Source organism: Panicum virgatum, chromosome 3N (genome assembly GCF_016808335.1).
Source record: "Panicum virgatum strain AP13 chromosome 3N, P.virgatum_v5, whole genome shotgun sequence".
In the NCBI taxonomy this organism is placed as follows: Eukaryota; Viridiplantae; Streptophyta; class Magnoliopsida; order Poales; family Poaceae; genus Panicum; species Panicum virgatum.
Window position 1 is genome coordinate 18,110,001 of NC_053147.1, and position 12,110 is coordinate 18,122,110.

The 12,110-nt window shown below is 46.7% G+C and overlaps 2 protein-coding genes across 5 annotated transcripts; one reads left to right on the plus strand and one right to left on the minus strand.

The window, feature by feature from the left end:
* On the plus strand, positions 1–1,869 carry LOC120664783 (pathogen-associated molecular patterns-induced protein A70-like). Its single transcript, XM_039944118.1, has one exon. It carries the CDS (start codon positions 143–145, stop codon positions 1,634–1,636), a length of 1,494 nt encoding a protein of 497 aa, XP_039800052.1. The 5' UTR covers positions 1–142; the 3' UTR covers positions 1,637–1,869.
* A 3,552-nt stretch (positions 1,870–5,421) lies between these two features.
* On the minus strand, positions 5,422–12,110 carry LOC120664784 (SWR1-complex protein 4-like). 4 transcript variants are annotated; one of them, XR_005671008.1, is made up of 17 exons: positions 11,878–12,110; positions 11,707–11,802; positions 11,455–11,520; positions 11,305–11,364; positions 11,141–11,197; positions 10,230–10,359; positions 9,620–9,687; positions 9,433–9,525; positions 9,309–9,356; positions 8,837–8,980; positions 7,862–7,972; positions 7,685–7,780; positions 7,384–7,455; positions 6,353–6,407; positions 6,213–6,247; positions 5,874–6,001; positions 5,422–5,761 (listed from the first exon to the last, which is right to left on the minus strand). XR_005671008.1 is itself a non-coding variant. In XM_039944120.1 (16 exons), exons 1-16 carry the CDS (start codon positions 11,989–11,991, stop codon positions 5,750–5,752), a joined length of 1,257 nt encoding a protein of 418 aa, XP_039800054.1. In that variant the 5' UTR covers positions 11,992–12,110; the 3' UTR covers positions 5,422–5,749. The 4 variants fall into 4 exon arrangements, 3 of the variants coding, with proteins under 3 accessions (XP_039800054.1, XP_039800053.1, XP_039800055.1); XM_039944120.1 differs by lacking the exon at positions 5,874–6,001; XM_039944119.1 differs by having other exon boundaries at positions 5,422–6,001.

Sequence of the window (12,110 nt, forward strand, 5' to 3'; positions counted from 1 at the left end):
GCACCAGACGCCGATCCCCACCACCGCCACCGCCTCCCAACCAACCTCCACGCCCCCCCAAGCCGTTCCCTTCGCCTGAATCTGATCCCATCCTTGGCCCGCTCGGCGGCGCCTTGCGATTGCGGCCGGCGCGCAGGCTAAGATGGACAGCGCCGACGTCGCGGCGCCGTTCGGCGCCTGGGCGTCGATCCGGGGGTACTTCACCCCGGCGACGCTCTTCCTCGTCGTCAACCTCGTCATCGGCACCATCGCGCTCACCTCCCGCGCCACCCAGCAGCGCCGCCGCCGGGAGCACCACCACTACCACGACGACGGCCACGGCCACTACCACATCCAGGAACCGCTGCACCCGCATCAGCAACCGGCGTACGGCGACCACTACTACTACCAGCAGCAGCCGCAGCAAACTCTGTACGCGACGCCGCCCGCGCCGCTCGCCCGCACGTCCTCCGTCCTGGACCGGCTCGTGTCCTTCGGCCTCTACCGCTTCCGCTCCGGCGACTTCCCGCCCGAGTACGGCGCCGCGGCGGGGGCCAACCACGCGCAGGACGCCTTCGCTCCGGTGGAGGAAGAGACGGCGGCGCAGCAGGCGCACTACGCCAGGAGCCGGTCGGAGCCGGCGCCCGCGCGGGAGGAGAGGAGGCCGGCGTCGATGAAGAAGTCGGGCGCGGAGGTGAGGAAGGCGCAGGCGGCCCGGGCGCCGCCGAGGGTGGTCGCCGAGGACGACTCCGTGGACGCGAGGGCGGAGCAGTTCCCTGCAAGTTTCAGGCGGGAACCGGCGCCGGCGCCGCTGCAGCAGGAGCACAACTACCAGGAAGAGTACGTTCCGCCTCCGGCGCGGGCGCCGGCGCCGGCACCGCTGGCGCGCACGTCGTCCGTCATGGATCGCCTCCGCTCCCTGGGCCTCTACGGCTTTCTCGCACCTGAGCAACCCGCCGCCGCGGCGACTCCAGCAAGCGCACCGCCGCCGGCGGTCGAGAAGAAGCAAGCGCAGTCGCACTACGACAGGAGCCGGTCCGAGCCGGCGTGGGGGCAGGGTAGCAATAAAAAGGAGAAGAAGCAGGAGGCCAGGTCCAGAATGGCCAAGTCGAGCTCGGAAACGAGGAAGGCCGCCGCTCCGAGCCGGGTGGAGGCGGCTGTGGCGGGCGAGAGCGTCGACGTGAGGGCGGAGGCGTTCATCGACAGCTTCAGGCAGCAGCAAGCGCAGCACCACCGCGAAGAGGAGTACGTCCCGCCTCCGGCGCCCGCGCCGCTGTCGCGCGCGCCGTCCGTCCTGGAGCGCGTCCGCTCGTTCACCCTCTACCGCTTCCGCTCCGGCGATCTCGGCCCAGACTTCCCTGCCGCGGCCGCCGCGGAGTCGACGCCCCCGACCGCGGACGAGAAGAAGCAGGCGGCGGCGCACTACGGGCGGAGCCGGTCGGAGCCGGCGGGGGAGCAGGGCAAGAAGGAGCCGAGGATGAGCAAGTCGAGCTCCGTCGTCGCGGAGGAGGAGGAGCCGGCGGCGGACGCGGACCAGGGCGTCGACGCGCGGGCCGACGACTTCATCAACAAGTTCAGGCAGCAGCTGCAGCTGCAGCGGCTCAACTCGCTGCTCAACTACAAGGAGATGCTCAACCGCGGAGGCGGCAAGCAGTAGCTCGATCTCGCCGGCAAGGACGGAGGAGATCGAGGAGTCTCCATTCCGCCATGCAGGAATCGCCTAGCTAGCTTCTGGGTAGGATCCTAATATTACTACTAAAATGTGTTTGGGTCAGCGATCACTAGAGTGTGAATTATAGAATGGTGGTTTTTTGTGTACTGTTAAATTGCTTGTAAGAACTGCTAGTTTTTTAAAAAAAAAATTGGAACCTCCTGAAAATTATCCGATTAGATCTTCATTCTAGTACAGTCATCATTGCCTGGCTAGTAGGCGTTGATGAGTGCAATAGCGTTCCTGATGGTTGGGACGTTCGGACGTCGGAGCCATCGCTCATCTTCCCGGCGACCTTGACCTCGAGAGTTAACAAGTGTGGGGCAGGTACGATGGGATCATGCGGCACGGATCTCGCACGAAAAACGATGATCCATTGTTTGGCTTAGAGGTGTTAATTGGTGATCCTTAGGTATCTCTCTAATTCTTTTTAGTTTAAAATTTTATACTATATTTTTAAATTGAGATCTCATTTTGAAAAAGTAGTACAAAATTTTGAACTAAAAAGAGTTGGTGGTGCACCTAAGAATCACCAATTAACACCCCTAGTTTAGCTAATTTGTCAGCTAACCAGTCAGTAGTATTTTTTTCTTACACTAGATCAGTATCAACCACAGTTAGCCAGCGATACTTTTATTTTCCAACAAATCTGCAACAGCCACAATCAGCGTTCACGGAGTGGTGGAAAACAAGGCTAGATCCTCCTCCCTTCGCACGAGCCTCTCGGCGTAGGACTCTGGACGGAGCCCTCTCTGAAAATGGCATAAGCATGTTAGCATCGCTCTGAACATGGATGCAAGTGCACGTTGTATCACGTCCGGTCGTTCAGCGGTGGCTTTCCCGGACGCGCCGCGACAACCTGCGGGTTGCGTACTTTGTAGCCTCGGCCTGCAGTGTAACTACACGCCTTTGCCTAATTGCCTTTTGTTGAGGCTCTTTCACCTTTTCTTCTTCTTTCTTCTTCTTGTTGAGACGAGAGATGTTACTCGCCAGGTTCCGTAATCCAATCGGTCGCCGTCGATGGCCTCCACCCTCCAACCGCTCCACTGACCACGCCACGCTACTGTCCGTTACGTAACAGCCGTGGGTTAGCAGTGGCCACTGTGATTTCTGCAACAGAGTTGACCGCTCCAGTAGATCACGCCCGTCTCTAGCTTTCTAACAACCGCCTCCAAGAACGCACCACCGCGGGATCGGATCGCCCGCCGCCGCCCGCCGGAGCCTCGCCATCGATCCCCATGATCCCAGGTCACTGTCGCCCGGAAACCGCCACCTGCGACGCGACGCGCCTGTCCTGGTCGGTTCCGTTCCTCCGCGCCCCTCCTGCCGAGTGCCGACCTCCTGAAACCCACACGTACGCCACACCCCCGGCCACGAGCATATTCCTCCAGGTTCCAGCCGCTGCCGCGACCACACCCCCCACACGGTGGCTTAGCTTCTACGCTGGATAGTAGTAAGCGAAAGCAAAACAAAAACGAAAACTTGTACGCTGGATGTGAGCGAGCGAGCGAGGTGCCCGGGGCGACGTCGGCCTACCGAGACGGAGACACGCGCGGCGCCGCCCCCGGGACGCCGGGCGTCGCTCTCCGACGCGAACAGGTCGAGCCGGAGGCGTCGGCCTCTTTGTCCCCCACCCCACGAGTGGCCGGAGCGCGCCCAGGCGGGCTGGCAGATTGGCCGATGCCACCCCGCCGTCTCCTTCCGGGCGTAACGTTTCGTTTCGCGACACGTGAGGTGCACCGGGCAGCAGTGTACCGGTGTCGTGGACGCCTCTGAATTTCCAGCGGTGTCGCGACACGTGAGAATTTCCACGGGTTCTGCGAAGCGGCTGGCGATGCAGACCTCAACGGACACGGAGTCTTCCAGGATGACGGCAGGCGCCCTGATCTCAGCCACACTCCGTTCCAACGTCTTTCCGATCTCTCCTATGGCGTTCGCCGCTCGGTGCCCTCCTGTTCGCGACGTCCTCATCCTCACGGATGGAGCACAGGCACTGACATTGCACGCCCTCTGGCGAAACCAGTGGCGTCCCGCGCCGAGGTGACGCGTTCACGGCGACAGGGAACATCCTCTCGAAGGTTGAAGATGTGGAGACTGGGTATAGATGGTCACATGGGCTGGGTTAAATTGGCCGCACTAGGTATGATATGTTAAAAATTCTACCCTAACTCAGCCCAGACCACAACCAATAGGGCCAGTGCCAACCCGATCCGATGCTTAGGGGCGTGCCTGGGTCTAGACTCCGACCCATAGTGCCGACCCTGACCAGACACGATCCTAACCCTGCCGCCGTACTTCGACGTGCCGTGCCCGATGGGCTGGCGTGCTCGTGGATTATTCGGGTGGGCATGACACGACTAATCCTTAGTCGTGCTGTGTCTGGGTCCGTGGCCAGGCACATAGTGCCGGCACGCGCATAGCACGACTAACCAATCGTGCCTAATAGGGTTAGGATCGGATCATGCCGTGCCTGATAGGGTTAGGTCGGATCGGACCATGCTGGTCCATTTGGCCATCTGTAGGACGTAGGTCATCAGTTTGGAGCTAGCTGATCAACGCGCAGTCTCTCGTTCTCGTTGAACAAACGAGTGATCGATCCGTTGGAGTGGGATAGATTCGTCGTCGTAAAGCGCTGATCCCGAAATTTCGTTGTGCCTAAACATTGGGCGGTCGTTGCTTCAGGTCCAGTCCAACGAGCAGTTTTATAACATGTAAAATTATATTATAGTTAATTTTCTAATTTTAATAAAAAATCTTAATCCGTCTGATCCGGTTGCGATTTGCAAACAGGATACAGGATGATGATGCCATATTGCCATACATTGATCAATGATCATTTGATCTAGCCGAGAACGGCTCCCGCAATCTCAAACGGGAAATCAAAGACGGATCAGATGCCCTGGTGCTGGAGATCAGATGCTACGTGACCAGCCTTCTAGTTCTGGCAGTTCGTCAGGGAAGGATCTGTGCCAAAAGATAAAGGAAAAATTAGATTTGTACATATTATCGCACTCCTTGGAGAGCAAGGGTTTTGCAGTCGCTCCCAATTTGAAGCTAGCTTTCATTTACAGCGTAGAAAGTTGCTGGCTGTGCCTGTGAGATTTGGTGCAATGGAATAACATGCATTCCGATCTGCTTTGCCAACAGTATATTTATGGAGTTTATACAGTATGTTGGCTGTAGAACCGTGCAATATTCTCTCCATGGCACCATAACATACCAACATTCTTTTTCTAGGACGTACGATGCTTGTACTTCATTCAGAGGGAAAATAAGAAAAAAATTCTTACATCAAGAGACTCGTGACATTTCAGTATCCAGGTTTACTTCTTTCTGGCGCATTCTTTTTGTTCCTCAGGTTCCCACAGGCCACAGGGGAAACGTTGTTTGTTTGTATGGAGCTGGTTATATATCTGGATGTGATTTTGTCCGTATAAGTCGTCTAGCAGTGGGTAGTATTTTTGAAGATGACACATTTGCTCTACTATAAACCAGTTAGATTTCGTGAGATTATCATTGCCCTTTCGTCCAAACTAAAACAGACAAGCTCAGAGCTGGCAAGGTGCAAGACTTCAGATCACTATCCAGGAGCTGGTGGCTTGCAGCCAGGTATGGGGCGGGCTGGTGGCGAGGGATCAAACGACAGAGACAGGGTTCCTGGTCGATGTCAGGTTCAGCGTCTAGGCGACTGAACCGATGACTGCTCTTACTGAGCAGGAGCAAAAACGGACTGACAGCTTTATGGGTCCCATACATGAGAAGCTTGCCAAACTATAGCAACATACGCTAACAACACCGGTGCTAAGATCAACTCGGAAATCAGCTGAACAGGTAGGATTTTGATCTCACATTTACCTCTACATACATGACATACATTACAAATACAAAACTGAATCGAATATCCGGCCAAGATAAGATTCCAGGTCTACCCAGAAGAGAGCCAGAGACAGGGCATGCACATCTTCTAGCCATGAAGCGGATTCCTGCAAGATTGACCATCTGAATTCCACACTGACTTCCACCAAGGCCGGAACTGACCTATTTTGTTGATGTTCATCTCTAGATGCAAGCCTGAAAGTGATGCATGATTCAAATATGTTGTAAAACTCAATCATCTGCGCTGAAATGGTAAGTAGATAACTAGGAAAATATTGTGTTTAGATTCAGTATGATATGGCATTACAGGGTTGTTTGACTAAAGAAATGTTTCCGTCGGCTATTTGGACAGCATTATCAATCTGATCCCTTCAATTTCCTAGGCCTCTTGGATTGGGGTGGTGACGGAGGCGCATCTATAAATCTTCCAGTGTTCTGGCAAAAATGATTTGAGATGAAGTCTTGACATAGTTAAAAACATATATAAGATGAACCCATGTAGTAGATGATACTAGATTTCCAACAAATCCTCTGTAGTCTAAAGTAGAAACTGTAGAAATAGTAAGGATGCATCAATTCAAAGGCGTGCATACACTAAAAAACAAAGCACAGTTTAATAGCAGAAAAAAGGAAAGAAACGACAAACCTTCCGCTTGTGATCCCGTTTGCCTGCTCTTTCACCTGAGGTCACATGAAGCAGGATCGTGTGAAATATAAATACAGAAGTACAAGCTCTCATATCGAAGAGGGGCAAAGTATGTAAATCAAGTGTCTGCTAAAAACTACCTGTAAACCCAACTGTATCAGGGACAAAGGGACGATCAATATCTCTGTTAGAACGCTGCAGATAAATACAATAATTGTTAAGTAGCAAGCAAAAAAATAATAATCATTGATGATAGGGCACTGGCCAGGGAGCATATTACAGAACACAAAGAAACATTATTCATTTTGCACTAGACATTATTTCCTTCTTCGTTTTTAAGATGGTCCACTAGATATTTGAACCTTGGAGTGCCATGAGTTAACATATGTTATCAACATTTTGCACGCTCCCCTTAAGACTTCATGAAGCTCTTCATATCATAACTTCTATAAAGGAACTACTTGTTACTTGTTAGAGCCACCAAATGCTGTACGCCTGTACAGATTGCAGAAGAGGAAGCCTATCACAAAAGTTCGATTTTCAACCTTCAACTACGAAACCGGGTAACATAGACCATCCAACTGTTAAAACCGGGCCAATCTGGCCCCTTAGATGGTTTCGAAGGTGGTTTCATTTTGTGAGAATTAAAAATATTCAAATTTAAACTAAAAAATTCATAAGTAATTCATTTTAAATAAAAAACGCGGAATGGTAATAAAAAATTTCTAAAAATGTAACTTCTCTATTAGCACGATACTTGTCAGTTATTCAGATCTAAGTTTTTTATGTTCATAATATTTGGTTGCTTGTAGTTATGCGGTTATGCCTATTATTTTTAAATAACAACATATTTAGAAAAAATTTGGCACTAGTTTTATATTTTTTTTATTTAAAATGAATTATTTTTTATTTTTTAGATCCAATTAGAATTTTTTTTAAAAAAATACAAAACCACCTTCAAAACCATCCAAGGGCCAAATTTGCCCGGTTTCGACAGTTGGATGGCTTTTGCTATCCGATTTTATAGTTGAAGGTTGAAAATCGGACTTTTGTGATAGTTCGAGGGTGTAAATTGGACTTTTTTCCCTTTGTAAGGTTATGACTTCACATTATTTCCACGGATCCACACTAACAAAAGGAGGGAAAAAAAAGTAGGTAATTTATATATTACCTTAGGTGTGCTTGGTGCCTCCGTGAAGGAACTTTCTCGGTTAGCTGAAACTTCTGCCTCTTTATTTTGCAGCTATTATATAAAACGCAAAAGAGAACGGTTAGCTGAAGGGAGAAACTTAACACAAATAAATATTTTTTTACAGATATTCTCGGCTTTCTATTTTTTTGTGTGGAATTCAACGTGCACTTCAAAAAAAAGATCACAAATTGAGAGTCAACACTTTTGCAACCTAATATATAGATTAAAAGCAGATGCAAAGTGCTAAAGAACCTCGAATTCTAAGTTTTAAAATAAGTACCTGCTTCTGTAAGTTAAGCAATGTGAGTATCTCGTTCCGCAATTCAAGATGTTCTACACAAACTGCTTTCGTTGGAACCTTAGGCTTCAAATTCACCTACCAAAAAAAAAGACACTTGCTCAAATACATTTATGCTATACATGATTTGGTAAAGTGTGCATAAAGTACAGGACAAACCCCTAGATCTTGTAGTGTCTGATCAACCCGTTTGATAACTCTAAGGCCAGCTGAAGCACTTGCTGCTTGGACCATTTGATCAAGCGCATGGGTTCTCAAATACACTCGAAGCTGAAAGAGAGTATAGAAGTCAAATCCATATGAAAGAAAATTACGAAGATAGAAGTATCAATCTTTATATGGTCCATTGATAGACACTCCAGTTAATACAATAAAAGTGACCAGTAGTCACTAGTAGCATATTTATACTAGTAACACTAAGAGCAGTCATCTTCGACAGAATGTATGAAACTCACTATTATATTAATTTAGAAAAATAAATAGGATCTCTACATGTAACATTGCACATTTGAAAGGAAGCACAGACTGCTTAATTCCATGAGAATGCAAGTGGAATGATTAAGAATTGCACTAGGCAACAGTAGTAGAACATAATAAAGTTCTAGCATGAAAATGCATTATTTTTCTACCTGATTACCATGGACATGGCAATGGCGTGCCATAGAATGCAAGGAAAAAATAGATTTACAAATATGGCAGTTTAAAATATATCTAATCTGTGACTTTCAACACAGCAGCACCTTTAATAGAATAAATGCCAATGTGCTGTATGCATTTTCAAAAATACAACCAGTTGTGCGATTGATATTTGAGCCCCTACACATGGCATTCATCCAAATTTCACTGTCTTAGTGCCTTAGTGGGATAAAATATTCGTGTAACCTCAGTGTCCCGAGAGAACACTATCATAAAAAATTAGGGTGATACACTGACATCTCAGATACAAAATGCAGGAATCAACATTGAAGATACATAAACTGAGTCTGGAATTTAAGTTGATCTATTCACCTTCAAAGTAACTGAATGGCGGTCACACAGATGCTGAATTTAGGAGTTGTGATTTAGATGAGCACAGCAAAATGAAATGTCAACTAATCAACTATAAGACTTAATCCGAACTAGTTTCAGAATTACCGCTCGTAGTGAATTAGGTATGGAGCTGTTCGCTGCTGTATTTGGATGTGTTAGTGGTGGATGAGTGCTAGTCAAGGGAGATACACCATCAACAGGAACCATAGCATTATCAGAGCTCGAAGGCATGCCGGCTTCATCCACAGTCTACAAAGTATCAAACAATTAGGCATCCGAGAAGTCATAGCATCAACATCAAGCAGAGTCCATTTTATCTAACAATGATTGAAATAATAAACGGAGTTAATGAAAAATACTGTGCCTGCATGTCGGCATAAACCTGAAGTGCCCAAATGGTAGAAGTGATATTTAATTGAGCAAAAACGAAAATCTTGATGATTTGCCATTTAGTTTGTCACAAAAAGAAAAGAAACACTTATATCCCCTAAATACCTTACAGATTACAATTAGAAGCTCATTGCCTAAGATTACTTTTGTTATAGAACGTATAGATTAACATGCATTGGTCACTCACTTTGCTAGCAGCACGAGATTCCATAATGCGTTTTGCTTCTGCCAAAGTCTGAAAAGGTAGCACATGGCAGTCAGATGAACAACAATGGTAAATGATAGACTGAAAAATTCAGCTACTTTCTCACCTCAGCATCCTTTCGTTCTTGCTGTTTAGTTTGGGAGAGAAGAGCTGATAGCGCACGCTTCCTCTCAGTGTCATGAGCAGCATCATAGCTATCCTGAGAACAAATGCAGTAAACATGTCACTACAGCACAAATTTATTGTAACAATGAAGTAGTTACTTTCAGGTATGGAAGAGAATTAAGCAATACCTTCACAAGGGGGTTCCCAGAAACATCATCGAATGACCGGGCCCTATGAATTAAAAGAGCCTGAGAAACTGCAAAAAAAATAACAACAATGAATATAGAGGTAAAGTCTAAGACATAAATTGAAGTGGTGGAAATACAACTAGATTCTGCATGCATGCATATCAGTAGCAATTAGTTGAATAGGCGAATAATATTAATGAGACATGGTGCCACCAAACCTCTGGTAACATCAAATAATGAAGAGAAAAGCATGCCTAGACAAGTTTACAGCAAAAAAAAAATGCAACGACATGCTTAGAAATTTTTATTCATCGATTTAACAGAAGTAAAAAGAAATTATAGGAAGGTGACTTTGACGATATATGATAAAAGATGGTGTGCAAAAATCTTCTCCGCATGATTAAAAGGTTACTGAACATGAATACACTGATGACTAATTGCTTGTAAACTGAACGACAGATAGAATTACCAATCACAATTCACCAATGTTGGGCTCCTTAGCATATAAATTGCATGTATAATTGCTTTCAATATAAAGCAGGAACAAAAGCCTTCTGTCTAATGCATCTATAAAAATAGAAGGCTAGAAATGGGAGAATTTCAAAAGTACCAGAATAGTAACGGCTCTTCAGATCTTCCACACTGCGAGAAGTTGGAAACCTATCTGCTATTACTATGAATCGAAGGTCAAACCGTTCACATAATTCAAAAAGCTGGTCTGTTTCCTCCCTACTCCAAGCCTGAAATAGACACACCAAATATTTCTTTTAGAACTTCAGAATAAACAGCGAACCAAAAACATTGTGAAAATTCAACACCCTAAATTTCAAAAGGTTTATGAATATTCAAAATGACTGCTGATCAAAATCATACATATGGTCCATTGGTTCTAGAAATACTTCTGTTAAAGTAGACAAATTCCTGAAGAATAATAACGTACATAGCAAGGCAACAGATGACTGAAAAATTCAGAAATCCTAACATAATGGTTGATGATTAAACCAAGAGGCCTTCAGCAAAGAGGTCCTATCATCACCAAACTTCTTTTCTGTTTTAAAATTTCGTAATTTAATAGTATGTGTATTTAATACCTGATGATGTTCCAAAAGCAGAATATGAAAGCTTTCATTTATGAATTAAAATACTCCAAAAGACTTTCACAAGGGTGGGTGTTATCCCTACCAGATCAACTGGGGTAGGGCCACCGCCAAATATGAATAAAATGTAAACCAGCATGACGTGCCAACAAAGACAAATGCAGTAGCTTGGTAAAATCAGCACAATGTTTATATCAAACAGATGTCTAGAATTTAGAATATAAGTATGCAAAAGTTATTCAGATAGGAAAGAGGGCTACAGTATTCATCACTAGTAATACTACAGCTCCGGAAAACATAACATGAACATTTGTAAAAGCCTAGATTGGCTCTTTCCTGGATTTTAACTGTGGACAAAAGGAGTAAATATTACAGAAATAAATTGGATGCTAAATTTTAGACTTTTATTGTAACTAGTACCTACAGGATCAATTAAATACTTCTCGTACTCCTCATCTGTGTATTTAAGAACATCCACTTTCTGCAAAAAGAAAGGATAAATAAAAAAACAGAAATGCAGAATAAGCCCCAGATTTTGCAAAGGGAAGGCTTGCTGCTCAATTGTACCTAACATAATATAGTTGTTACCTTGTTATATTTTGCGAACTGATAGTCACCAGTTGGTGGAACACCATTAACAACTCTAACCTGAAGAATCAAATTGGTGAAGTACAGTTATTAAGTAAGTCTTGTTATTTTTTCTATTTATATCATATTAGTAAAGCATGAGATGCAGACCCAGTGATAGAGTTGAAGGTTGTCAGTTCGCGCAGAGGATGTGAAAGGTAACCACTGCCATGCTACCTGCACAAGATATTACAATGGTCTCGTCAAATCTCCTACAGCAGTCCCCTAGTTCCACTAGTCCCAAGTTCTATGACATAAATGTTCAAGGCAGTTCTCCAAATGGGCGTAGCTAGCTAAACGCCCGAGCGCAATTCAGAGGTTACCCAATTTCCAACAGATACGAGAAGAATTTTGCTAGCTCACCTTCTCCTTCTCCGCAGCAGGCCGCCGCTTCAGGTGTGATGCCTCGATAGTCGGCATGAGCGGGGCCATTCCCACCCCTCCTGTGAGCGCATAGACCTAGATCTCCAAGAGTCGTCAGCACCGCAGGCAAGCAGCGGGGACTAGAAACCGGAGGGTGAAGAATGGGGGTACCTCGCGCGAGACGCCATCGGGCTTGCGCTGCGGCTCCTTGGGCGGCCGCGACTTCTTCTCCTGGGAGGACGAGAAGGGGGTCTTCGGGAGCCCGAGGATGTCCTTCGCGTCCATGTATACGGCAACAGGTGGAGGGCGGAGGAGGAGGAAGTTAGGGTTAGGGTTTTGGTCAGCCCTACTGCGACATGGGCGCCGGCGTGTTTCGAGCTCGCGAGGCCGGGAGCCCGGGACGG

Coding starts and splice junctions, on each gene's coding strand:
- LOC120664783 (XM_039944118.1), top strand. CDS start 143: ATGGACAGCGCCGACGTCGCGGCGCCGTTCGGCGCCTGGGCGTCGATC.
- LOC120664784 (XM_039944119.1), bottom strand. CDS start 11,991: ATGGACGCGAAGGACATCCTCGGGCTCCCGAAGACCCCCTTCTCGTCC. Junction 11,198..11,304: donor AGTTCGCAAAATATAACAAG/GTAACAACTATA, acceptor TTCTTTTTGCAG/AAAGTGGATGTTCTTAAATA. Junction 6,248..6,352: donor TGATACAGTTGGGTTTACAG/GTAGTTTTTAGC, acceptor ATGTGACCTCAG/GTGAAAGAGCAGGCAAACGG.